At 35.7% G+C, this 23,244-nt stretch overlaps 3 protein-coding genes and 1 non-coding gene across 4 annotated transcripts; 2 read left to right on the top strand and 2 right to left on the bottom strand.

Annotated features, from left to right (window-relative positions):
* Nucleotides 1–2,096: 2,096 nt before the first annotated feature.
* On the top strand, nucleotides 2,097–2,634 carry LOC108825602 (uncharacterized protein At4g04775-like). Its single transcript, XM_018598927.2, has 2 exons — nucleotides 2,097–2,252; nucleotides 2,332–2,634. Exons 1-2 carry the CDS (start codon nucleotides 2,097–2,099, stop codon nucleotides 2,632–2,634), a joined length of 459 nt encoding a protein of 152 aa, XP_018454429.2.
* Nucleotides 2,635–3,062: 428 nt separating this feature from the next.
* On the bottom strand, nucleotides 3,063–5,290 carry LOC130499057 (uncharacterized). Its single transcript, XM_056992956.1, has 2 exons — nucleotides 3,622–5,290; nucleotides 3,063–3,547 (listed from the first exon to the last, which is right to left on the bottom strand). The coding sequence occupies exons 1-2, from the start codon at nucleotides 5,288–5,290 to the stop codon at nucleotides 3,063–3,065; spliced, it is 2,154 nt and encodes a 717-aa protein (XP_056848936.1).
* A 4,395-nt stretch (nucleotides 5,291–9,685) lies between these two features.
* On the top strand, nucleotides 9,686–11,874 carry LOC108837810 (aspartic proteinase Asp1-like). Its single transcript, XM_056992191.1, has 9 exons — nucleotides 9,686–9,954; nucleotides 10,092–10,209; nucleotides 10,290–10,516; nucleotides 10,610–10,846; nucleotides 10,923–11,061; nucleotides 11,150–11,347; nucleotides 11,429–11,501; nucleotides 11,578–11,665; nucleotides 11,754–11,874. The coding sequence occupies exons 1-9, from the start codon at nucleotides 9,755–9,757 to the stop codon at nucleotides 11,872–11,874; spliced, it is 1,401 nt and encodes a 466-aa protein (XP_056848171.1). The 5' UTR covers nucleotides 9,686–9,754.
* Nucleotides 11,875–15,602: 3,728 nt separating this feature from the next.
* On the bottom strand, nucleotides 15,603–15,709 carry LOC130499332 (small nucleolar RNA R71). The gene has a single exon (XR_008938210.1). It is a non-coding gene; the product is annotated as a small nucleolar RNA R71 (small nucleolar RNA).
* Nucleotides 15,710–23,244: the final 7,535 nt, after the last annotated feature.

Here is a 23,244-nt window from a genome sequence, read left to right as displayed (position 1 = left end):
CATGTGTGTAATATTATTGTATTTTGTGGTGTAATATATATGTTTTAAAATTATTAATGTCATGTTTTGTGTTTTATAACCAGGATACAGACTTGTCTGATGTGTTTGGCAGCTTATTTGGCACCTTAGATGCCAATTTAGGGACCCAAGAGCATTTACAGAAGACGATGGGCAACCTTACCCAAGAGTCAAATGTTGATGGTTTTGATCCATCTCAAGATAAGCAGTTCGAAGAACCTTGTGCTTTCACTACGCCTATGACTTCTTTCCGGCCAGAGATCTCGAAGCGACCATTCTTGAGTGATATTGATGATCCAGAAGTCCGTTGCAAAGACAGCGACTATGAATTGGTGTTTGTTCGAGAAGACAAATGGGCCAAACTAATGGAATGGACAATGAATCCCACGTAAGTAATATTTCTATTGTTTGACTTCGTTTTCTCAAATCTACCGTTTATACTAATGCTTTCTCTTTACAGAGTACTTCAGATTGGGCCATCTAAATTTGATGCAGAGTTAGTTTCGCGTATAATGGGCCCTAATCAATGGTTGAAGAACCATGTGAGTTTAGCTCATTTATTTTGTACAATGAATTGTGTGGTTGCTTCTCATTCTTAAAAAAATTGTTTTCTCTTTTTCAGGACATGGACGCCATGATGTATTTGTTTCGGGAAAGAACCTCATTGCGTCGATGGAAGCCAGACCGAGTTGCTTTTTTGAACTGCTTGTTTAGTAATCAGATCATCACGGCCTACGGCAAGTTTGACGGAAACAGGAAAGGGTACAAACTCGACGAGAGTTTTCTAGAGTATGGAAGAGGCGACCTTCCATATCATGGAAGCAGGGGATCAGTATGGTACGTTGATATCGATCGTCTCTACATCCCTATTTGTATTAACCAAGCCCACTGGATCTCTATATGCGTCAATCTTGTGAACCGGACAATAGATGTCTTCGATTGTGGGGGTAAGAAGAACACCAAGGCCGTGGAAGCATTCGCCGTCCTCATTCCACGAATCGTCAAGGCTGTCCAGTCTTCAGATAAGAAGAAAGATTTCAATGTTAAACAGTATACTGTTTCATATGTCCCGATGAGATGCGTAAACATGAGTGGTAATGATTGTGGTGCTTACTCGTTGAAGTTTATAGAATGCCATCTACTAGGCTTGGATCTCTCTTTGGTGAATGATGAGAACATCCAAGAAGCCCGACACAAGATAGTGTACGATCTTTGGGAAGCAGCAAATGATGAAGTCTTACAGTTTCGGATGTCCACATTTAAGCCTCCAAAGCGTGCTCCTGGGAAAACTGTTGACCTCGATTGAGTTTATGATTGTTGTCTTTGATCATTTTGTTGGTTTATCATTTTAATTCATACACTACTGTATATTAGAGTTCATGAGTATTGTTATGAAAATGGTCTCATTTATTTTAGGGTATTAGAGTCCATTTATTTTGAGTTCATAATAACAATATTTATTTAGGGTATAGGGTATAAGGTTTGTACCCTATCAATTTATTTGAGTTCATAATAACAATATTTATTTAGGGTATAAGGTATAAAGTTCAAACCATATACCCTAAATCAAATAAAAAGCAAATTAATTACAATTTTATATTTATCAATTCAATTATATTGTTTTAGAAATTATGTTTATTGTTTATTAAGTTATAGTTTCTTCAAATCGAAATACATGTTAGTTTAGAGTATAGTATTACACTCACTTATACTAATTTGTATGTCACATGACAAATTTAGTGGTTAGTGTAATATTTAGTTTACACTTTCAGTTATACAAATTAGTGTTTTCTTATAGTTTCGTGATTTCATTTTGAAAAAAAAAATATTTTCATGATTTCGATTTAGTGTATTAGAGTGCTATTTTACAAGTCGATTTAGGTGTTTTTAGTGTATAACCAAAACCATTTCTAATCAACAAGGACCCACCCGACAATTCTTAATATCCGACCCGTAACCCGGATCCACAGCCCCCCCCAAACGCGTGATTTGAGTTCATTTGAGGAAATATAAGAAACGAAAGGCGACAGAAAAGGGGATTAGGGTTCTTTCTCTGCGAATCTAGAAACGGCATATCAATGACTAGTTCGTCAACTTCTTCTTCTCGGTTTCCCCGAATCTCCACTCATGGTGTGCCTAGAAGATGTTGGTGTGGAGAGGGCATAACAAGTTTTGGTTCATCGACGGCGGAGAATCGATATCGACGATTCTACCGATGTGAAATTGCAAAAGATGTGAGTCCATGTTTTGATTTCAATTGTGCAGATTAAACCATAGTAGATTCTCATCGAATTTTGTTTTCATTTGTGGTAGAGAAAATCTGAGAACCATCTATTTAAATGGATCGATGAAGCTTTGCTTGACGAGATACAAAGGGTAGATGCGAAACATGAGAGAGTTGCTCAAGGGCTTTCAAACTTTGAAGAAAAGGTTATGACAAATGTGAAGTCTGAGATTGCTAGACTTGAACTAGAGATGTCGCAAAAGCTCAAAGAGAAGGTGAATTTGGAGATTGCTAGAGTTGAAAAGGAGATGAAAGAGAAGCTAAAAATTGCGACGGTGGGTATGGTAGTTGCAGTAGCAATTATAGGGATATGGACTTCTCTTTATGTCTGAGAAGTTGTAGTGATCGGTTGCTTATCTTAAAAACCTTTGTTGTCTCTTAAGAACCTTTGTTGTTTTCAAAATTGCTTGACTTTGCAGTATTGGCTGGTTATTAACAGTTTCATTATGGTGTTTGTCATCTCCATTGATCGAGTTATATACACTCTTTGGTTTCTTCTTTACAAGTGTTAGCTGGTTATAAACAACTTCGGTTACCTTTGATTTCTTTGTTGTCAAAACCTGTAACAATTGCAGAACTCAAAACCAAAAAAATAAAAAAAAACTCCTTAACAAACTCCATAGCAGAGTGAAACAAAGAAAAACATGTGTATCAAGTAACCGAAACCATCAGAAAAAACAAGAAAATCAAAAAACTCCATAACAAACTCCATAGCAGAGTGAAACAAAGAAAAACCAGTATATCAGGTAATCGAAACCGGCTAAATAGCTCTGTCACATGTAGCCCTGTTATGATTCTCTTCGCCACATCGACTGCATTTGCGCTTCTTTTTTCCTTGTGTTGCTTGCGATGAACGGAGTTTGTCTTCAACGGTCTCGTATCTGCGTTTTCTTCTCCTTCCTGCTCCTCTTCTTGATTCAGGAGGTAGCACAGCAGCATTTTGAACATCATCTGGAACAACCCAACTATCCTCAGGAACACCTATTGGATTGATAGTCTCTTGATAAGCTGTTCTCCATGTGGAAGTAGTGTACATGTCATCCGTCAGTGAGGATGGGGTTCGGCCAACCGTTAAACCAGCCTTGATAGCGTGTCGACATGGAAGTTTTATCAGGTCGTATTTCCCACACGAGCAAGTTCTTCTGTCCAAATCAACCAGGCAGTCAATTGTATCTCCAAGAACCAAAAAACGATGCTCGTTAACCGGCTGGACAAGAAACGTTCTACCCTTTCTAATCCGCCTATCTATCTTTTTTCGATAGCAATAGTTAATGGTTTAGTGTGCTTCCTGCTTAAAGTCCGACGTTCGAAGAACCAACGGGTCAGCATTTCTCTGATGCTATCCAACAAAGGAATCACTGGATACTCTCTTGGTGTGCGCAAAGCAGAGTTTATTGATTCAGCTGGATTTGTCGTCCTCATGTCGTACCTGTATCCTGGAAACTGACAGCGAGCCCACTTTCCAACTTCTGCATCTGTTAAATATTTTCCAATAGCTGGACTTATATTGCACACGGCATGGAATAGCTTCTCGTAATCAACGACTCTATAAGCTTTGGAAGCTTTTGCAATCAATCCGACCAGTCCCTTGCCTCTGTAATGTGTGACCACATTATTCAACAAATGGTGAATGCAAATTCCATGTTGAGAAAGAGGATACACATTCTGAATTGCTTTGCAAAGTGAGCCATTTCTGTCTGACACAAAAGCTAGAGAACGCTCGTCCGCAACAACAAGCTTTAGATGTCTCAGAAACCAATCCCATGATCGATCATTTTCTGAGTCAACAACCGCAAATGCAATAGGATACAAGTTAGAGTTTCCATCTAAAGCTGTAGCAACAAGTAATACTCCTTTGTACTTGCTCTTCAAAAATGTCCCATCAACAACAAGAACTTTCCGCATGGATGTGTGAAAACCTCGTATTGATTGCCCAAACGAAAGGAATAGAAATCGGAATTTACCATCAACATCAGTTTCATAAAACGTCTGTGTTCCTGGATTAGCTTCCCTCAGCATGTACAAATATTTCGGAATTTTTCCAAAACTCTGCTCCGGAATACCTCGAACCACATGAATTGCAAATTCACGAGCATCCCATGCTAACGACTTAGATATCTCGCATCCATGATCCATTCTCATAATCTGTATGATATCATTAGTCTTCGGACCTTCTTTCACACCATCATATCTATGCATTATTATACTGCCAATAGTTTTTGCAGAAGGTATCCGACCACCATTATTCATACTCGACGCAGCACATGTATGATCCGCCACATATTTTTTGATGATGAAATATGTGGAGCCTGATAACCCTTCAGCACGAACACTCCAGTTGCAATGGTTGTCAATGCATCGAATGTACCAAAGTTTTCTGTCCGATTTAACAACTTTGTAATCGAAGTTATGCTTCGTAGCTGACATTTCCAACGCTGCTTTCAACATCGACTTGTTTTGAAACGTTTCACCCTTCTTCACAACATCGATCAAAGAAAATCGAACACTTTTCCCCCTATCATCTTCTTTTCCACGTATGGCGAGATGATCATCTTCTTCTGAGCCGTTCGCGTTACAATCAGATGAACTACCACTCTCATCTCTATCTGAAACCGAGGAAGCTTCACCGACCTCTCTGAATGGCGAGTTAGATTCCTCCTTATCAACGCCAATGCTGTCGTTGTTCCCATGCATAAGCGAAGTAGACACACACAACCTTGTCGAAGGTTTTCCACGTACATATGTAAGAAAATTTTTGACTTGGCTATCATTCTCAATGATAACTGGGGGACAGTCGATGGTGCCGATTAACTCCATAGGTAGGTAGCTTAACTCAAGCTCGACATCGTTTTCGTCAATTCCAAAATCCTTGAAAACCATAACCCTTAGATCTTCAAAGGAACTTGTCAATTCCAAAACTAGTACTCTGCCTCGTTTTTTCATATCAACATCAAATCCCCACCCTTTTTGGGGATCAAACTTCCACATCCCACAAGAACAATAAATATGCATCTTCTTCACCAAGAAATTCAAAAAAATTTGATGGTTTCCAAAGAAAAAAAGAGATCGATGAGGATGAAGAAGAGAACACGTTTTTTTAAAAAAAACCAACTTAGGAAACACGAAAAATAAGGCAAATATTTATTTAAAATATATTCTCAACAGATTTTAGAGATATTTTAGGAAAATATACATTTCGCACTTGGTAGAATATACCTTCTACGGCCGTAGACAGTAGATAAAACAGTAGGCTGCATAACCCGCCCACGGTAGAATATAGTACTTTGGTAGAAAATGCCAATCAAACATTAGTAGATATATCAGAAAACATAGTTAATGAAATCAACCGAAATCCAGAAATAAGGGAAATGGAAGCTGAACAAATCTACCGTGGTAGAAATGTATTTACTGGCAGCTGATTGTTTCTACGATAGTAGAGAAGTGTACATTGGTAGATATAATTGTTCTACCAGATGTAGATAACAAAGTTATTTAATGAATATACTATCTACGGCCCGTAGTTGGTAGATTAAGTTTTCTTCTGTCCGTAGATCAAAGTATGATATTTTGATATAATAATATTTAGTCTATAAAATTATTTTTCATATGATAGTTACTTGTTTATATACAGTTTGATTATTTTTCCATATTTTTCTGACTGTTAAAATAATTGATATGATTTTCTAAAGTTATTCAGGGGTATCTACGTCCAAAACAGACCAAAAAGTGATTTATGGCAAAGGGACAATGTAGTTGTTTTTATGTTCTCTTTTGGCAATTTTTTCATAAAATAATATGTTTACCTAACCAGTTTTGCATTGACTTTTGTCTTATTTTTAATAATTTAGTTGGAATGGAGTAATACATATATTTTTGAGTAATACATATGTTGTATTGATTAATTATGTCTTTAGTGATTTTACAATATAGATGAGTTAATATTTTTGTTTAAATAATTTCGTAATTGGTTAATTTTCAGCAATTTTATGAGTTTTGAACCAAAGTGGACCTATTGTTATGGTAATTTTATGGTAATTTTATGAGTTTTGGCAATTTTGTGAGGGACCAATCTTGCAATATAAGAAAAGCCTGAAATGCATTTTTAGAAGTTTGAGGTTAATTCACGAGGATTTATATGCAACTTTGAAATCCTGAGACCAAACTAAGAACAACTAAAGAATTGAAGGACCAAATGCGGAAAACGAAGACATATCACCATTGTTGCTCGAGCTTTCCTCTGTGACGTCAAGACTGAAGCGTTGACGACTCCTGACGGCTACCACAGTTAATCTGGGGTGCATTTGTGTTGATGAAGAAGCTTTATGGTAGCAGCTTGAGCTTCAATGTGGCTGGGAATCAAAAGGAGGAGAAACGGCAGAGTTGTTGTAAAGGAAGAAGCTTGGTGGTGATACTTTCATGGCTAATGATGAAGGCATATACTTGGGAGTGACGGCCATGATGTTATTGCGGTGGAAATGAGGTGTTATTCAGATTTTAGGGTATAAATTAATGGTGAAGGAAATGAAATCAATGCGTTGGAATTTCGACGACGCCGCCATTTCTCCTGCAATCCATAATGCTGCTGCTTCTTTTTCTGTTGTTTCTTAGTCATTGCTTCCATCGCAAAGCTTTGTTTTAGTTACAAAATAATGGTGAAATAAATATAATAGATGGTTGGTTCTACTAGTTGTATTTATTTATGTTTTAGTTAAGAAAAAAAGAAATAAGTTAAGAAAAAATGTTTAAGGAGTAGAAAGTGACTTATTGTGATATAAAAAGTTAGAAATTATCTATTTATGTAAATTACTCTGAAATAATTATATAGAAGATCGCATTTATATACTTCTTAATAACTTTCTGCTCACTTTCTACTACTTTGACACTTTCTTTAACTTTCATCCCATATTTCTTTTAAGTTTGCCAACTAAAAGTCTAAAACAAACCATATTATAATTGATGGGAAAATTGTCTTTTAAATCACGAACTTTCAAATTTGGTTGAAAAAAAGCCTGAACTTTCTCTTGGACCATTTAAAGCATCAATTTAATTTGACTAGCCATTTTAAACATCAATTTAGTTTGACTAAACCAAATTAAGCACGACGTTAACTCGGATAACAGAATGATTAAACAGAGTTAAATGTCGTCTCTAATCTCCGTTAAGTCCAAAACGACGTCGTTTAAAAATCTTTTAAAAATATGCATTTGAGTGGAATCGAACCCGTGACAATAGACACACACATGTAAGGCTCAAACCACTAGACCACTTAAATATTTTTTAACATGATTGACTAGTAATAGTTAGTATTGTGAAACCTCCAAATCATCTTATTCAACCCTAAATCCCTAATTAATTTTATAAATATTAAAAATTGTAAATAAATTATTAACTATTCAAAAATTTGTGAACATTACTAAAAATATTAAACTTATAATAATTATTAACTTAACTATAATATTAAGTTTTATTTACAAGTATTATTAAAAATACTACTTATAATAAAAATCATTTTGTTTTATTAGTAATTAAAAATCATCTAGTAATTAAAATTATAATTAACAATCATTTGGTATACTATTAATTAAAAATTATAATTAATTATTATTATAAATCAGACAAGTTATTATTAACTATAATTGTTTATTATAATTTTTAATAATACTAAAAGATTATATTTTTAAAAATCATAATTTAAAATCATTTTGTATTATTATTAGTTAAAAAATATAATTAAAAATCATTTAGTTATTTATACTCACAAAATTTCAAATAACTAATAAGCTATTTACAAGTTTTAATATTTATAAAATCATTTAGGGATTTAGAGTGGAAGAAGATGATTTGGAGGTTTCACAATAATAGGTATTATTAGTCAATAAAGTTCAAAAAGTGCAAGTAGTCTAGTGGTTTGCGCGTTACATGTGTGTGTCTTTGGTAACAGGTTCGATCCACCCAGATGCGATTTTTTAAAAGATTTCTAAACGACGTCGTTTTGAACTTAACGGAGATTAGAGACGGCATTTAACTCTGTTTAATCATTCTGTTATCCGAGTTAACGTCGTGCTTAATTTGGTTTAGTCAAACTAAATTAATGTTTAAAATGGCTAGTCAAATTAAATTGGTGCTTTAAATGGTCCAAGGGAAAGTTCAGGCTTTTATTCAACCAAATTTGAAAGTTCGTGATTTAAAAGACAATTTTCCCTATAATTGATGGATTCTAGTTCTCCTCTTTCTTCTCTCAGTTCTTTTGGCGACTCTCTCTTCTTCTCATCTTTATCAGTTATGTTTCTTTTTCAAAGTTGGTCTGATTTTTTTGGTAAAATTATTATCATTGTAATTGAGACAACTACTATTAATTATATGAAAAGCGCAAGCTATGCAATTAAAATCAGTTAGACAGTTCTTATTGAGAGAAGTAAGTATTAATAAGAATTATAGTGGAGATCACCCAATAAGAATTCAGCGTAGAAAATAATTACTGTTATATAATACGATAAATACGTTTAAAAGTAGAAAGTAATATGTCAAGTAGAAGTAGGATCAAATATTAACAGTGATTATGTTTTAAAAATATTGATTCTGAATTCATTCATGTTATATTTTTAGTGTCTAACTGGTAACCATCTCGAGAATACTAAGAACAAATAGGAAAAAAATGAATGAGAATAAAATTAGAGAAAAAGTCGAAGATAGCACCACACCAAATTTTTACCACAAAATAGCATCACAAAGAGGAAAATGACCAAAATAAGTTTTATTGAAGGGTAAATATGTATTTATTATCCTTAGGTTAATTAATCTAAAACTTAGGGTTTAGAATTAAGGGGTGGAGTTTTAGCAATATGTTCAAATTTATAAAAATAAAAACATAAATATTAAAATTTTAAAAACAAAAAGATGTTATTTTGATATTTTTATTTTTGAATGCTATTTTTATGACAAAATTTTAAAAGTGCTATTTGAGAAAATTACCCATAAAATTATGGGAATAATGAAAAATGATTATTCCATACCAAATTTAGTGAGGAACAAATTTATTTTTTAATTATCTACAATAAAAGTAATGAAAAAGAATGAAAAGTAATAACTGTTTCTTATGAATGATAAAATTTATTAGGAACACTAAAAACTGCATTATTTTTCATCATTCCTTGGTCAACAGTGCCTTGATCTATTCAAAATTTAGAGGACCAAGAAGAAAAGTTGCTTACTAAAGAAGAATGATGGGCCGACCATATTGGGCTTGTATATTGTACATCTCTCGGCCTTTTAATCAATCGTAGTTCCCGCGTGTCCAACAAGCTTCGTGAACGTTGCGCACTGAACTTTATAGGCAAAAACTGCAAGCAACGGAGTTAACCTTTTCCACTGTAAATAAAATCCTGAAGCAGCAAATCCTCATTTTGTTGCCTGCTGTTTCATTTCTTGGGCTTTCCTGGGGTAAAAGAAACGATGAATCTCAAAAAGGAGTCAAGAAAGCTGTTTCCATGGGTTTACTTCTTTTTCTTCTACGTTTTCCTCCTCGTCTCTGCTCGCGTTCAACCTTCGGAAGCTGCTACCAAAGACTCGCCCAAGGGACATGTGAAGTTACAGAATCATCTCCTTGCCTCCTCCGTCGTCTTTCCTGTCTCCGGGAACGTTTATCCTCTTGGGTAACTTAAACCTCTCTGCTAAATTTCATCTCTTTCGTTTGATTCCCTCGTTTTCTTGGTAATTACTAGATTAATTTTAATGTGAATTCTTGACTCTGTTGACAGTTAATCTTTTAAGATTATGGTTTTTATTTCAGGTACTATTATGTGTTGCTTAACATAGGAAACCCACCCAAGGTCTTTGACTTGGACATTGACACTGGCAGTGATCTCACTTGGGTTCAATGTGATGCACCCTGCAAAGGTTGCACAAAGGTATAAATTTAATTTTCTTTTAGTGACATTGCTTTTTAATTAATGCCATGTTCATCATATCTCTCTCTCTCTCTTTGCAGCCACGTGATAGTCAGTACAAACCCAAATGCAACACTTTACCTTGTTCGCACATGTTGTGTTATGGCCTAGACCTTCACCAGAGAAGACCTTGTCTCGACCCTCAGGACCAGTGTGACTATGAAATTGGATATTCAGATCATGCATCTTCTCTTGGTGCTCTCGTTACTGATGTGTTCCCTCTCAGACTTGAAAATGGATCCACTACGCATCCCCATTTGACATTTGGGTTTAGTTTTCTTCACCCATTTGAATTCATAAGGTGTGAATAGTTGGTGGTCTTGCTTGTTTAAATGAGTTGTTTCTCTCTTTTTTTTTTCAGATGTGGGTATGATCAGCAGAGCCCTGGTCCACACCCTGCTCCTCCAACAGCTGGTATGCTTGGCCTTGGCAGAGGCAAAGTAAGCATCTCATCACAGCTTAGTTACTTGGGGATAATCAAGAATGTGATTGTACATTGCTTGAGTCATGATAATGGTAAAGGCTTTCTCTCTATCGGAGATGAGCTTGTTCCTTCTTCTGGAGTTACGTGGACTTCTTTGGCTCTTAAGTCAACTAGGTGAGAGAGCATCATCTTCTTTGTCTTCTTTATAGTTGACTTAAGAGCTGAAACTCACTCTTCTGTGTTTCTTTAGTAAACACTACATGACTGGACCAGCAGAGCTTCTCTTTAACGACAAGACCACAAGTGTCAAAGGCATTAACTTCATTTTTGATAGTGGAAGCTCGTACACTTACTTCAATGCCCAAGCATACCAAGCGATTCTTTCTCATGTAAGATACAGTTTCTTCTCTGAAAGAACAAAAAATAAAAAGGCTTAGCTTCTCACCTTTTTGGTGTTTAACCACATCTTGTATGTAGATAGGTAAAGATTTGAAGGTTAAGGCTTTGATGGAGACAAAAGAAGATAAAAGCTTACCGGTCTGTTGGAAAGACAAAGAGCCTTTGAAATCAGTATATGATGTGAAGAAATACTTCAAGACTATTACTTTAAGATTTGGGAGTCAAAAGAAAGGTCAGCTGTTTCAGGTTCCACCTGAGTCATATCTCATTATCACTGTGAGTTTCACATATGACCTGTATCTGTATATTACATAAGGTCCATGGCTTGAGACTGGGAGTTTGTTTTTTTTCTTTCAGGAAGAAGGAAGCGTATGTTTGGGGATTCTAAACGGATCTGAGACCGGGCTCGGTAACTACAACATCATTGGAGGTAAGTAGACAAGATAAACCAAAGTTTGTTTATGTTCATCAACAATGTGTGATATGAGTATGTGTGTGTGTGATAGACATATTCTTCCAAGGGATAATGGTAATCTACGACAATGAGAGGCAGAGGATTGGATGGATTCCTTCAGACTGTGACAAGCTTCCCAAGTTTTGAACCCTTTTATTTTTGTCCACTTTTCTTTCCTGTTGCAGTCTTTCTCCAACTTCATCAAGTTTATCCTTTTTCTTTATACAGTGTGAATCACGACCGTGGAGGAGTTTTGTCGATAGAGGAGTATCAAAGAGGCTTTAGTTTGATAAGATGGCTTTTCTCGGGAACTGATTCTTCTAACAACAAGAAAGATGGAGAGCTTTGAGGTGTTTTTTAGTGGTGACATAAAAGATGTTTTTGGTTATTCTGTTTCATTGAAACAACAAAGGACATTTATTGTGAATATATATCTCTCGTGTAAGTCATCATCAGATGTAATATAGAAAGGAACTCAAAGTCATCATCAGATGTAATTTAGAAAGGAACTCAAATCCTGAGAGTGCAAAAATGCATTAGAGTTTTGTTCAAAAAAAAATGCATTAGAATTCCAGAAAAAAAAATTGAGTAGTTTTCTACCAGTGTGAATATATAATAAGATAAAGAAAAACAGCCTGAATTAACCAAACTACCACTATAAAAACCAAAAAGTGAAAAATAGTGAAAGGGAAGTCTGAGTGAGAGACTCCAAACCAATATTTATTTTATGCACATTGCGAAACAAAAATCAAATACTCTTTATATTAGAAAAACAAATCAGTTATATTTTTATACATAGTCAAGACTTGAGTTAAAAGTACTAAAGCATTAATAATTAACCATTACTTTTTGGAATTATATTGAACAAAGATTGGTTTTAAATAAATTTATTTCAAATAATTGGAATGGAATTAATAATATTTGATCAATCTAAACATGCGAAAGTATATGTTTGCATTTTAAATGAAAGACTATATTATTGGTCAATACTACTAACAATTTTCCACGAACAATGACTGAAAGAGTTACGTATAATTATAAGAGTTTTTTTGCAAAATTAACTCACAGCTTAAAGTCAAACACAAAACTATTTTTTTTTTCTGAATTTTTTTGTCCTATCCACCCCACAAATTCGGATTATTCACGAAAATGTCATCACGCCAAGATCTGAAAAACCTGCATATCAACCCCAAATCTAAAAAACCTGCATATCAAAAAATATTCAAATAACTTAAAACACACATAAAATTAGTAGAAAATTAGATATATATACTTTTATAAAACACACAACGTACATATCCAAATGGAATATGAGAACCATCTGATTAAAAATCTGCAAAAAGATAGATTATTGAGAAAAATATGAGACAAAACCGGAAAATTCATATAAAGTTTGGTGGAAGATCAGATAAATTTACCTTTATAAAAAATACAAAAATACATATCTAAAATTAATAAATATACCTTTAAATTAGTGGAAGATGAGAACTATGTGATGAAAAACCTGCAAAACAAGATAAATTAGTGAGAAAGATATGAGACAAAAACAATAAATTGATATAAAGATAAATAAATATAAATAATTATTTAAATAAATAATAAATGATAAAAATAAAATAAAATATTTTTAATAGTTTTGAACTATATGTTTTCAAATTAAAACTTTTTGCAATAACTTATGGAAATTGTTTTCATTTTTCTTTCATGTTTTCTTTCACATTTTGAAAATTTTAAAACACAATAACAATAATAAAGGTAATTAAACCAATTACTTAGAATTGATATATTCTATGGAACTAATTCTAGATAATTAGAAAATATGATATCTTGTGTATTTACATGTTTTTAAGCTTCATTCTAGTCCTTATATTATTCCTTTGCATGCATTTAGAGTGCATTTAGGTTGCATTGCATTACATTTGTCTCTATCAGATATTGGAGATGCTTGTTGGTGACTTTGGAGACATTTGAAGGGTTTTGAGTCAAAAGAGTGAAAGATGAACATGGATGAAGGCCTTAAATTCATCTTTTGAAGCTCAGATTTTGGGAAGACAAAGTAAATTGAGTTAGCTTTCTAATGGAGGTGGTTTCAAGTCATTTGGATCTGTATTGAAAGAGTTATGATCAATCTACTGGAAGCATATCAATCCTGTAGCGACATCAGCATAGCGACCTCGCCTGGTCGCTAAGACGCAACCCGAGCCATCATAGCGACATGCGTAGCAACTTACCAAGTCGCTATGATGGGAGAAGCCAGAACCTAAGAAATGACTAAGTGTCCGTAGCGACCTCTGCGTAGCGACATGATCACGTCGCTAGGAGGCCACCCGAGTGAGCATAGCGACCACCATAGCGACTTGCAAAGTCTCTACAGATCCTGAAGAGTTGAAGAGTTCTGTAGCGACCTCTGTAGCGGGAAGCAAGGTCGCTACAGGCGAAAAAGACTGCTTTTTTATTGGGTTGACCCAGGATTGTTGGGTTGACCCAGCTCGTTTTTAGACTTCTATAAATACCCTTTAGACCTAATTTTGAGGGTTATCTTGTTTTCTCTCTAAACACATTGCTATTTTGGTGAAAGATTCATCTTTAGCTTCTTTTCATCTCTATCTCTTGTGTTTATTGATCAATCTTGACCACTAAGCATGATTAACCTTCAATCATCCATGGGTTTTGGGTTATTCATGTCTATTAGTGAGTAGTTACCTTTTGGATTCATGGGCTAGGGTGATTAAGTGAAGATCTATGGTGTTTAGTGTTAGATTTTTTGTTTCCTTGCTTGTCTACTTCTCTTAATGCTAGATTAAAGTTGGCCTCTTTATTCTAGAGCTCTAGACATTTCCCACCCACAAGGTGTTTGATGAAATGTCTGAACCAAGTAGAGCTTGCTCTAAACTTACCTTACACAAAGACCATTGTGTTAAGGGAGTTTAGATAGTTAATAGACTCATCCCTAATGATTGCTTAGATCTTTTAGGCTCAAAGACCTTTGATGTCTAGTTGATTAAAGCAAATGAGCATTCTTCTTGACCATAGAGCTTGCTTATTTCAGTGTTCTAGACTTAAGAAAGTTATTGATTGAAAGTTTGCCATCCTTAGATTGGATCTTAATCACTTAAAGTCAAATGCCTAGCCCCATGAGTCCTATCGTCCTAGATTGATTGAAAGCTTGTTTCTTTATTGCATTTTAGCATAGTTCTAGTTAGCATCATCATTTAAAACCTGTTTGCACTTAGATTAAGCATAGATTTGTATTCTCAGTGCATTGAAATCACATAGGATTGGTTCGATATCTCATATACTACTGCATTTGATAAGGACCCGAAAAGTCCTGTTATCAAATTGGCGCCGTTGCCAAGTTCTATTGTGATTTTGACATTGGAATTTAGTCATTTGCTTGAGACTAAGTCATTTTTATTGTTATTGTGATATTGGCTCTGCTTTTTCCTCTTTCTTTTTCATTTCAGGTGTATGAACTTGAGAAGTAGAGGGACTACAAACCTCACTCCTCTAGTACCAGACATCCGGGCTTTGGAAAGAGAGAATACAAGAAGAAGGAGAGAAGAGGAGCAACAGGCTCATTTCAACAGATTGGGTTTTGATATGGCTCACCATCAGAACCAGAATCAAGATGGAGAGATCCCTTTGGGAGCTGCCCAAGAGGGAAATGGTCAAGGAGCTGCCAACCTTCGACCACAACACCCACAACGCCAAGCTAGAGCCATTGGGGCCTATGATCAACCTCACATCAATGGTCATAGGTTGGGAATAAAAGCGCCTGCTGTGGAGAACAACAACTTTGAGATCAAGTCAGGACTGCTCAACATCATTGAGAACAACAAGTATCATGGTCTTGCTACTGAAGATTCTTTTGACCACTTGGACAAGTTTGATAGCTACTGTGGTTTGTCCAAGACCAATAGAGTGTCAGAAGATGCTTTGAAGCTCAGGCTCTTCCCTTTCTCTCTAGGAGACAAGGCAAGACAGTGGGAGAAGTCTCTCCCAAGTAACTCTATCACTACTTGGGATGAGTGCAAGGAAGCCTTTCTAGACAAGTTCTTCTCCATCTCCAGGACAGCTAAGATCAGGAATGAGATCTCTGGATTTCAGCAGAGGAACTTAGAAAGTTTCAGTGAAGCATGGGAGAGGTTCAAAGGCTACCAAGCTCATTGCCCACACCATGGTTTCTCCAAAGAGAGCTTGTTGAGTACCTTCTACAGGGGAGCTATACCACAGTGCAGAAACAGACTTGATACAGCCAGCAATGAATTCTTCTTAGGCAGAAACGAGGTGGATGCAGAGGAGCTGATAGAGAACATGGCCAAGAGTGACTCAGTATACAGTGAGGATCATGATAGAGTCAACAGAAGTGATGATCAGCAGACCAAGAAAGAGCTCAAGTCTTTGGAAGAGAAGCTGGACCTACTTCTTGCCAACAAAGCTAAGCTGGATCAGATGAAATCAGTTGGGGAACAGCAACAAAAGCAGGTTGCTGAGATCAAGAAGATTGATGGCTTGGAAGGACATGAAGAGGTGTGCTTTATCAACAACAATGGAACTTGGTATAGGAAAGAGCCCAACTTTCAATACCAAAACAACTACCAGCAAAAGCCCCTCTACAACAACCAACAAGGTGGTTATCAAAGCAACCAGCCTACTCAAGCTAGAGGAAGCTCTTCTCAAGCTCAAGTTCCAAGTTCAACCACAGAATCTATGTTCAAACAAATCCTAGAAGCTCAAGGGAAATTTGCTAAAGACATTGGAGATGAGTTCAAGGCTGTTCATGCCAAGATTGATGGAACTTATTCTGACCTCAACAACAAGTACATGCAACTTGCCTCTCACGTCAAAGCTTTAGAGAGCCAGGTTGCTTCTTTGCCTTCATCCTCCAAGCAGCCTATGGGAACTCTCCCAGGGAAAGCAGAGTCAAACCTAAGAGAACATTGCAATGTTCTCCTCTCTAGTGACACTTCTCAGGTCGCCAACTACAAGAGAGAGGTAGATGAGATTGAAAGATTGGTGTTTGGAACTGAAATTGAACAGGTTCAGCATGTGGTTGTTGCAACAGCTGAGTCCAAGATTGTGCAAGAAGCTGACAGGATAGTTGCAGCAAAGGTTGAGCAGAGCAGACACCACAAGGCTGAGAAACCAGTTGAGAGAAGATCTGATCAGAGGCTGAATGTAGTGAAGCAGGAAGACACTGAGGTTGAGCTATCCCCCTATGACAAGCTCCCTTTTCCAGAGAGATTCCTCACCAAAGCTCAAAAGAAGGTGGTCTCCAAATTCAGAAAAGACTTGAGTGATATTGGAGTAAGGCTTCCAGAGATTCACAACTTGCAAGCTGCTCATGTCCAAATGATGCTCATCAAAGACATTCTAGACCACCAAGCTGAAGTAGCAGAGCTCCTGGACATCTCTACACTCAAGCTTGATCCACCAATCCCACCCAAGTCCCTCCCTAAACTAGGACACCAAGGGATGTTCACTTTGCCTTGTTCCCTTGGAAAGCTTAACTTTGATTATGCTCTAGTGGATTCTGGTGCAAGTGTGAATGTGATCTCACTTGAGGTGATGAAGAGTCTAGGGATTGAGCACATGCTACAAGACACATCTACGCTCCAATTTGGGGATTCCTCATCTACAACCCCAATTGGTATCATCAAGGATTTCCCTTTGAAGCTTGGAGCATGCACCATCCCTATAGACCTCACTGTTTTGAAGATGGAAACTGGGAAGATAGTCCCATTGATCCCTGGCACTCCATTCCTCACAACAGTGGGAGCTTGCATAGACTTTGCCAACAACAAAGTCACACTCCTAAATGTGAACAAAGCTGTCTCCTACCCTCTTCAATCACCTAAGTTGAAACCTGAGTATTGTGGCACAATAACTTGTGGAGCATCCTCCATTGAGAAGACAAAGGCTGAGCTGAGTGGTATTGAGAATGAGGTTCTTGGTGAAGAGTCCCCTAAGGAGAAGTGTGATGAGCACTTGGAAAGTGCTCCAAAGGAGGAGGTGAGTGAAGCCACAAAGGCTTCCCATGGCAAGAAGAAGATTGTGAAGGAATCTCACCCTCCACCTCTTGAGAAGACTCTTCACACCCTCACTCTCCACCCAATGAAACTCAAGGATGGAGCTATTGAGTATAAGAGCAAGTGCAAGGGAAGGTCTAAGCCATTCTCAAGTGCAAGGGCCATCATTACTCCACAGTTCCAAGATGATCCAATCAAGCTTCAAGAGCTTCTCTCTCAAGTCCTCACCATCTCTCTGGAAGGTGGGAAGGATCCTCCTTCTCACTAGTACAAGAGAAAAGGTAGTCAAGCTAGTGACTCAAAACAAGCTCACTTGGGAGGAATTCCCATGGTTATCCTTGTATATAAATTTGCAATTTTCATTTCTTTATGTTTTCAATAAGTGTGGTAGAAGTTTCAGGCCAGGTCCAAGTTCCAGCTCTAGACACCCATTACCGCACCTCACTCTCCACTTGAGGTATCACTCCAACCCTTCTTTGTACATATCATTGCCTTTATCATATTTTCGGTATCTCCTTCTCTCTTACTCACACAGAGACTGTGTGATTTAAGTGTGGGGGAGGTACCAAGTATTTGATCATGTTTGCTTTGTTGATTGTGAGTCTCATGCATTGCATTGTACATTCAAAATGCATAGAAAAACCATAAAAAATAATTTTTTTGAAAAGTGCATATAGAATCATGTAGTTGCATCACTTGCATTCTTAGGATTGAGTCTAGATCATATATGTTGCATTCACTTGCATATGGAGCAGCTGTTGATAATGCCTTGTAAAGAACACTTGTTTGCACTGAATTTGACACCCTAGCTAAACATATCAAGTAGCTTAAGCATCTCTTGAAAGCCTTGCATGCTTCGTGCCTTGAAAACTCTTCTTGAAACATGTTTGCTTGCTTGATATTGGCATTGTTCTCGAAACCAGCTCCAACCTGAATCTTGAGTTAAATGAACTTAATCTCTCTTGCATATGGGCATTTGCATACTTGATCATGGATTTCATACACATTTGGGTTATCTTTTCCATTGAACCACTCTTTGTTAACCCAAATGGCACTCCCTTACCCTAAAACCCTTACCATTCTTTGAAGCCTACATTGATTTGCATGAGTGAGGTCTCTTTTGATAGTTTGTCATGTGCAAAATCTTGAGAGTATTGGGAGCGACATGGATTTGTTCTCATCTCTTGCTAGCATAGGGTCATCATTTGAGCTAGCTTCTAGGATGGTGAGTGGGTGTATGTTTCTTAAAGGTTTAATGTCTTGGGTTTGGAGTGTGAGAAAGATGAGCAATAGTGTGTTATGAGAAAAAAAAAGCCCTAAGGACCTAGAATAGAAAGATAAGAAAGCTCTTGTTTGTATTGTTTGAGACCTTCCCCTATATTAAAAAAAGAAAAAACAAAAAAAAAGAAAAAAAAAAAGAAAAGAAAAAAGAAGAAGATTCAAAAAGATAGCGGGGAAGGGAGAATAAAAAGATTTTAGAGCTTAGAAAAGTGAATAAAAGGTCCTTAGTGATTAAATCATAAGAAAAAGAGAGTTGTTTATTGGGTGAGTGATGTGAGTGTTTGTTATTTTGGGGTATGGGATGAATGAAAGGGGTGTAGAATTTGTAATTACTTAGGAATGGGTAGAATGATGAGGATGAATCCATGTATGCATGAATTGCTCCTAGTCTTAGATAAATTTTGCATAATGATCAAGCTCCTTGATTCTTGAGTGATTACCACCTTAAAATGATGCATTGAACCCTCCTTTTCATCCATATTAGACCATTTGATCACTTAGCCAAATGATTGAGATCATGTGCCCATTTGTGAAAATTCACTTTGTGTGTGTGTGAATCAATGTGAGGGCTGGTTAAGAAGACTTGTTGGTTGATGAGTATTGCATCTTGTGTAAAGGTATAAGAATATTGATAGGCCTAGAGAAGGTAGAGTATAATAAGAGAGTGCTCATGCTATTTGCTATGTTTCTTTAGGATGTTAAGTTGAGTGCTCTAAGTGTTTCTTTTGCTTATGTGCTCCCACCTTCAAACCTCTCTACATTAGTTTTTTGAAAGTTTACTTGTGAACAAGTAAAGGACTAGTGTGGGGGAGTTGATATCTTGTGTATTTACATGTTTTTAAGCTTCATTCTAGTCCTTATATTATTCCTTTGCATGCATTTAGAGTGCATTTAGGTTGCATTGCATTACATTTGTCTCTATCAGATATTGGAGATGCTTGTTGGTGACTTTGGAGACATTTGAAGGGTTTTGAGTCAAAAGAGTGAAAGATGAACATGGATGAAGGCCTTAAATATATCTTTTGAAGCTCAGATTTTGGGAAGACAAAGTAAATTGAGTTAGCTTTCTAATGGAGGTGGTTTCAAGTCATTTGGATCTGTATTGAAAGAGTTATGATCAATCTACTGGAAGCATATCAACCCTGTAGCGACATCAGCATAGCGACCTCGCCTGGTCGCTAAGACGCAACCCGAGCCATCATAGCGACATGCGTAGCGACTTACCAAGTCGCTATGATGGGAGAAGCCAGAACCTAAGAAATGACTAAGTGTCCGTAGCGACCTCTGCGTAGCGACATGATCACGCCGCTAGGAGGCCACCCGAGTGAGCGTAGCGACCACCATAGCGACTTGCAAAGTCTCTACAGATCCTGAAGAGTTGAAGAGTTCTGTAGCGACCTCTGTAGCGGGAAGCAAGGTCGCTACAGGCGAAAAAGACTGCTTTTTTATTGGGTTGACCCAGGATTGTTTGGTTGACCCAGCTCGTTTTTAGACTTCTATAAATACCCTTTAGACCTAATTTTGAGGGTTATCTTGTTTTCTCTCTAAACACATTGCTATTTTGGTGAAAGATTCATCTTTAGCTTCTTTTCATCTCTATCTCTTGTGTTTATTGATCAATCTTGACCACTAAGCATGATTAACCTTCAATCATCCATGGGTTTTGGGTTATTCATGTCTATTAGTGAGTAGTTACCTTTTGGATTCATGGGCTAGGGTGATTAGGGTGATTAAGTGAAGATCTAGGGTGTTTAGTGTTAGATTTTTTGTTTCCTTGCTTGTCTACTTCTCTTAATGCTAGATTAAAGTTGGCCTCTTTATTCTAGAGCTCTAGACATTTCCCACCCACAAGGTGTTTGATGAAATGTCTGAACCAAGTAGAGCTTGCTCTAAACTTACCTTACACAAAGACCATTGTGTTAAGGGAGTTTAGATAGTTAATAGACTCATCCCTAATGATTGCTTAGATCTTTTAGGCTCAAAGACCTTTGATGTCTAGTTGATTAAAGCAAATGAGCATTCTTCTTGACCATAGAGATTGCTTATTTCAGTGTTCTAGACTTAAGGAAGTTATTGATTGAAAGTTTGCCATCCTTAGATTGGATCTTAATCACTTAAAGTCAAATGCCTAGCCCCATGAGTCCTATCGTCCTAGATTGATTGAAAGCTTGTTCCTTTATTGCATTTTAGCATAGTTCTAGTTAGCATCATCATTCAAAACCTGTTTGCACTTAGATTAAGCATAGATTTGTATTCTCAGTGTATTGAAATCACATAGGATTGGTTCGATATCTCATATACTACTGCATTTGATAGGGACCCGAAAAGTCCTGTTATCAAAATATATGAACAAAATATTTTAGATATGAATAAGACATAATGGTTGATTATAAGGTTGAATATGGGCCACACCCAGGTTAGACACCCCTCAACTACCGATTAAACATTATTTTGTATTAATTTTTTATTAATTAATTAATATATAAAAGCCATGTCAACATCCGTAAAAGCCACGTCAACATCAGTTACCATTTGACTAACGGAGATACGGACAATGTATGGATAAACCTAAATATCTATATTTATATATGAAATTTGAGTATATTATGTGTTGATGTATGTTTTACCACATGATACATGTTTATGTACTGATCGGGACCGTTACCTCTGTTGATGAATGAATTTTCCGATTTCCCTTTATCCCGCATCGTTTTCTTTCAATTCATCAAAACCATGAATCATCTTTGATTTAACTATTAGAATCTCTATTTACAAGAAATTGAATGTTCTTTATCATCCAAACCATTTTTCTCATTAATCGTATTATGAAATATCCTATGAATCTCATAGTTGATGCAAAGCATTTCAAAATGTCCTATTTAAGTTAATGAGATCATTGGTCTTAGACTTTCAGGTAATGCTCTCTGTATCTTTCTACATGTCTTCCAAACTGATTTGTCGAATCTTCGTAACCTATTCAACAAATGCATCATCACATTCACTCGATGTTAAAGCCTACATCGACTGAGTATAGCTCGATTCTTTTTAAGTTGACTTTATAATCGAGTGGGGTTGTGATTGAGTGTGATGTGATTTATTTCTGGCTTTCAGTTGGCCTTTAAATCGATTTGTGCAGTTCTATTTTTTCCACTGGTATTCTACGTATATCTATAAGATATTCACTGATCTAAATGTGGCTTGATTGCTGTTTTATAGACTACTAGACCTTGACCCGCCCGACTGGGCGGGTATTATTTATGTTTTTTATTTATACAAAATGATATATTTGTAATATTTAGACATAAATTTAGATTGTAAATTAATATTTATAGTTATAATAAAAATTAAGATTAAATGTTTAACAAAATATTTTGATATAAATTTTAAATTTTCTAATTAAAATAATATAGAGGTTGGTCATAAATTTTTTCCAATTCTAAAATCTTAACATTCCTTAAAAAATATAAATGAATAAAATATAATCTTGCACTGTTGTTGTTTATTTCTATAACTTGACCCGTGGCCGTATAAATATTTTTTCACTAAATTTTTTCTTTGTACTACTGATAATATATATATATATATATATATATATTTGTAAATTATATGTATTACATTATTGTTAATATAACATTTTAAAACAACAATTTATTTATTACTTAGATATGGAAAAAATGTAAAGATAATTTATTATTCACCAAATTTTAGAAGTTAGCGTAATTATAGGATAAGTTTCTGTGTTTTATAGGTATATTAATTATTTGAGAGTGATTATTAGGTTAGAACTTATTGCCAGCAAAGATATTATGTTTAGATATTGAATTTATTTTGGCTAAAGAAAAAATTTAATAATCATCTATTGGTATAAATAACTTCCTTCTATGTGAAGATGTTGTTTCCGATTTTTAAGGAAAATCAGAGTGAGAAAACATGCATTTAATAATCTGAAAAGATAAGATTTTTTATAGGAATGTTAATTAATAGGTTCAGTGGCATAGAAGTGTAATTAACATTGAAAATTCAGGGGCATTTCCTAAGTGTACTTCTCTTTTAATAACAGAGATGTGAGAGATAAATATTCATTGACAATTTTGTTTGTGATACTTGCAAGAGTTTGCTTACACATCTATATGTAACAATTTCGTTTGTAATAGTATGCAAGAGTAGAGTTTGATGTAAAATAAATAGGAAAATTAGATATCCATAGGAAAAAATACAATACTGAAAATATGATAATATTTGATTTGGGCATCTCACCCTTAGTTAGGGCCATGATAAGTGACTTCATTGAAATATATCCATTGCAAAACAAATAATCGAATTTTAAAAGAAGGTAAAAGCAATAGAGAGAGTCCCACTTGTTTATTAAAAAAAGTGCAAGTCAATAACTTTAAGATCTATACTATTAA

The sequence above is a fragment of the Raphanus sativus genome, chromosome 8, assembly GCF_000801105.2.
Source record: "Raphanus sativus cultivar WK10039 chromosome 8, ASM80110v3, whole genome shotgun sequence".
In the NCBI taxonomy this organism is placed as follows: domain Eukaryota; kingdom Viridiplantae; phylum Streptophyta; class Magnoliopsida; order Brassicales; family Brassicaceae; genus Raphanus; species Raphanus sativus.
This window is presented reverse-complemented; position numbering and strand designations above follow the sequence as displayed.

Bases quoted from the DNA above. Each gene is read 5' to 3' on its own strand.
- LOC130499057 (XM_056992956.1), bottom strand. From the start codon at position 5,290: ATGTGGAAGTTTGATCCCCAAAAAGGGTGGGGATTTGATGTTGATATG. The intron at 3,548-3,621 runs GTTGGTTCTTCG...GAAAAAAGATAG, and splicing joins CATCAGAGAAATGCTGACCC to ATAGGCGGATTAGAAAGGGT.
- LOC108837810 (XM_056992191.1), top strand. From the start codon at position 9,755: ATGAATCTCAAAAAGGAGTCAAGAAAGCTGTTTCCATGGGTTTACTTC. The intron at 10,210-10,289 runs GTATAAATTTAA...CTCTCTTTGCAG, and splicing joins CCTGCAAAGGTTGCACAAAG to CCACGTGATAGTCAGTACAA. The intron at 11,348-11,428 runs GTGAGTTTCACA...TTTTTCTTTCAG, and splicing joins AGTCATATCTCATTATCACT to GAAGAAGGAAGCGTATGTTT.
- LOC108825602 (XM_018598927.2), top strand. From the start codon at position 2,097: ATGACTAGTTCGTCAACTTCTTCTTCTCGGTTTCCCCGAATCTCCACT. The intron at 2,253-2,331 runs GTGAGTCCATGT...CATTTGTGGTAG, and splicing joins GATGTGAAATTGCAAAAGAT to AGAAAATCTGAGAACCATCT.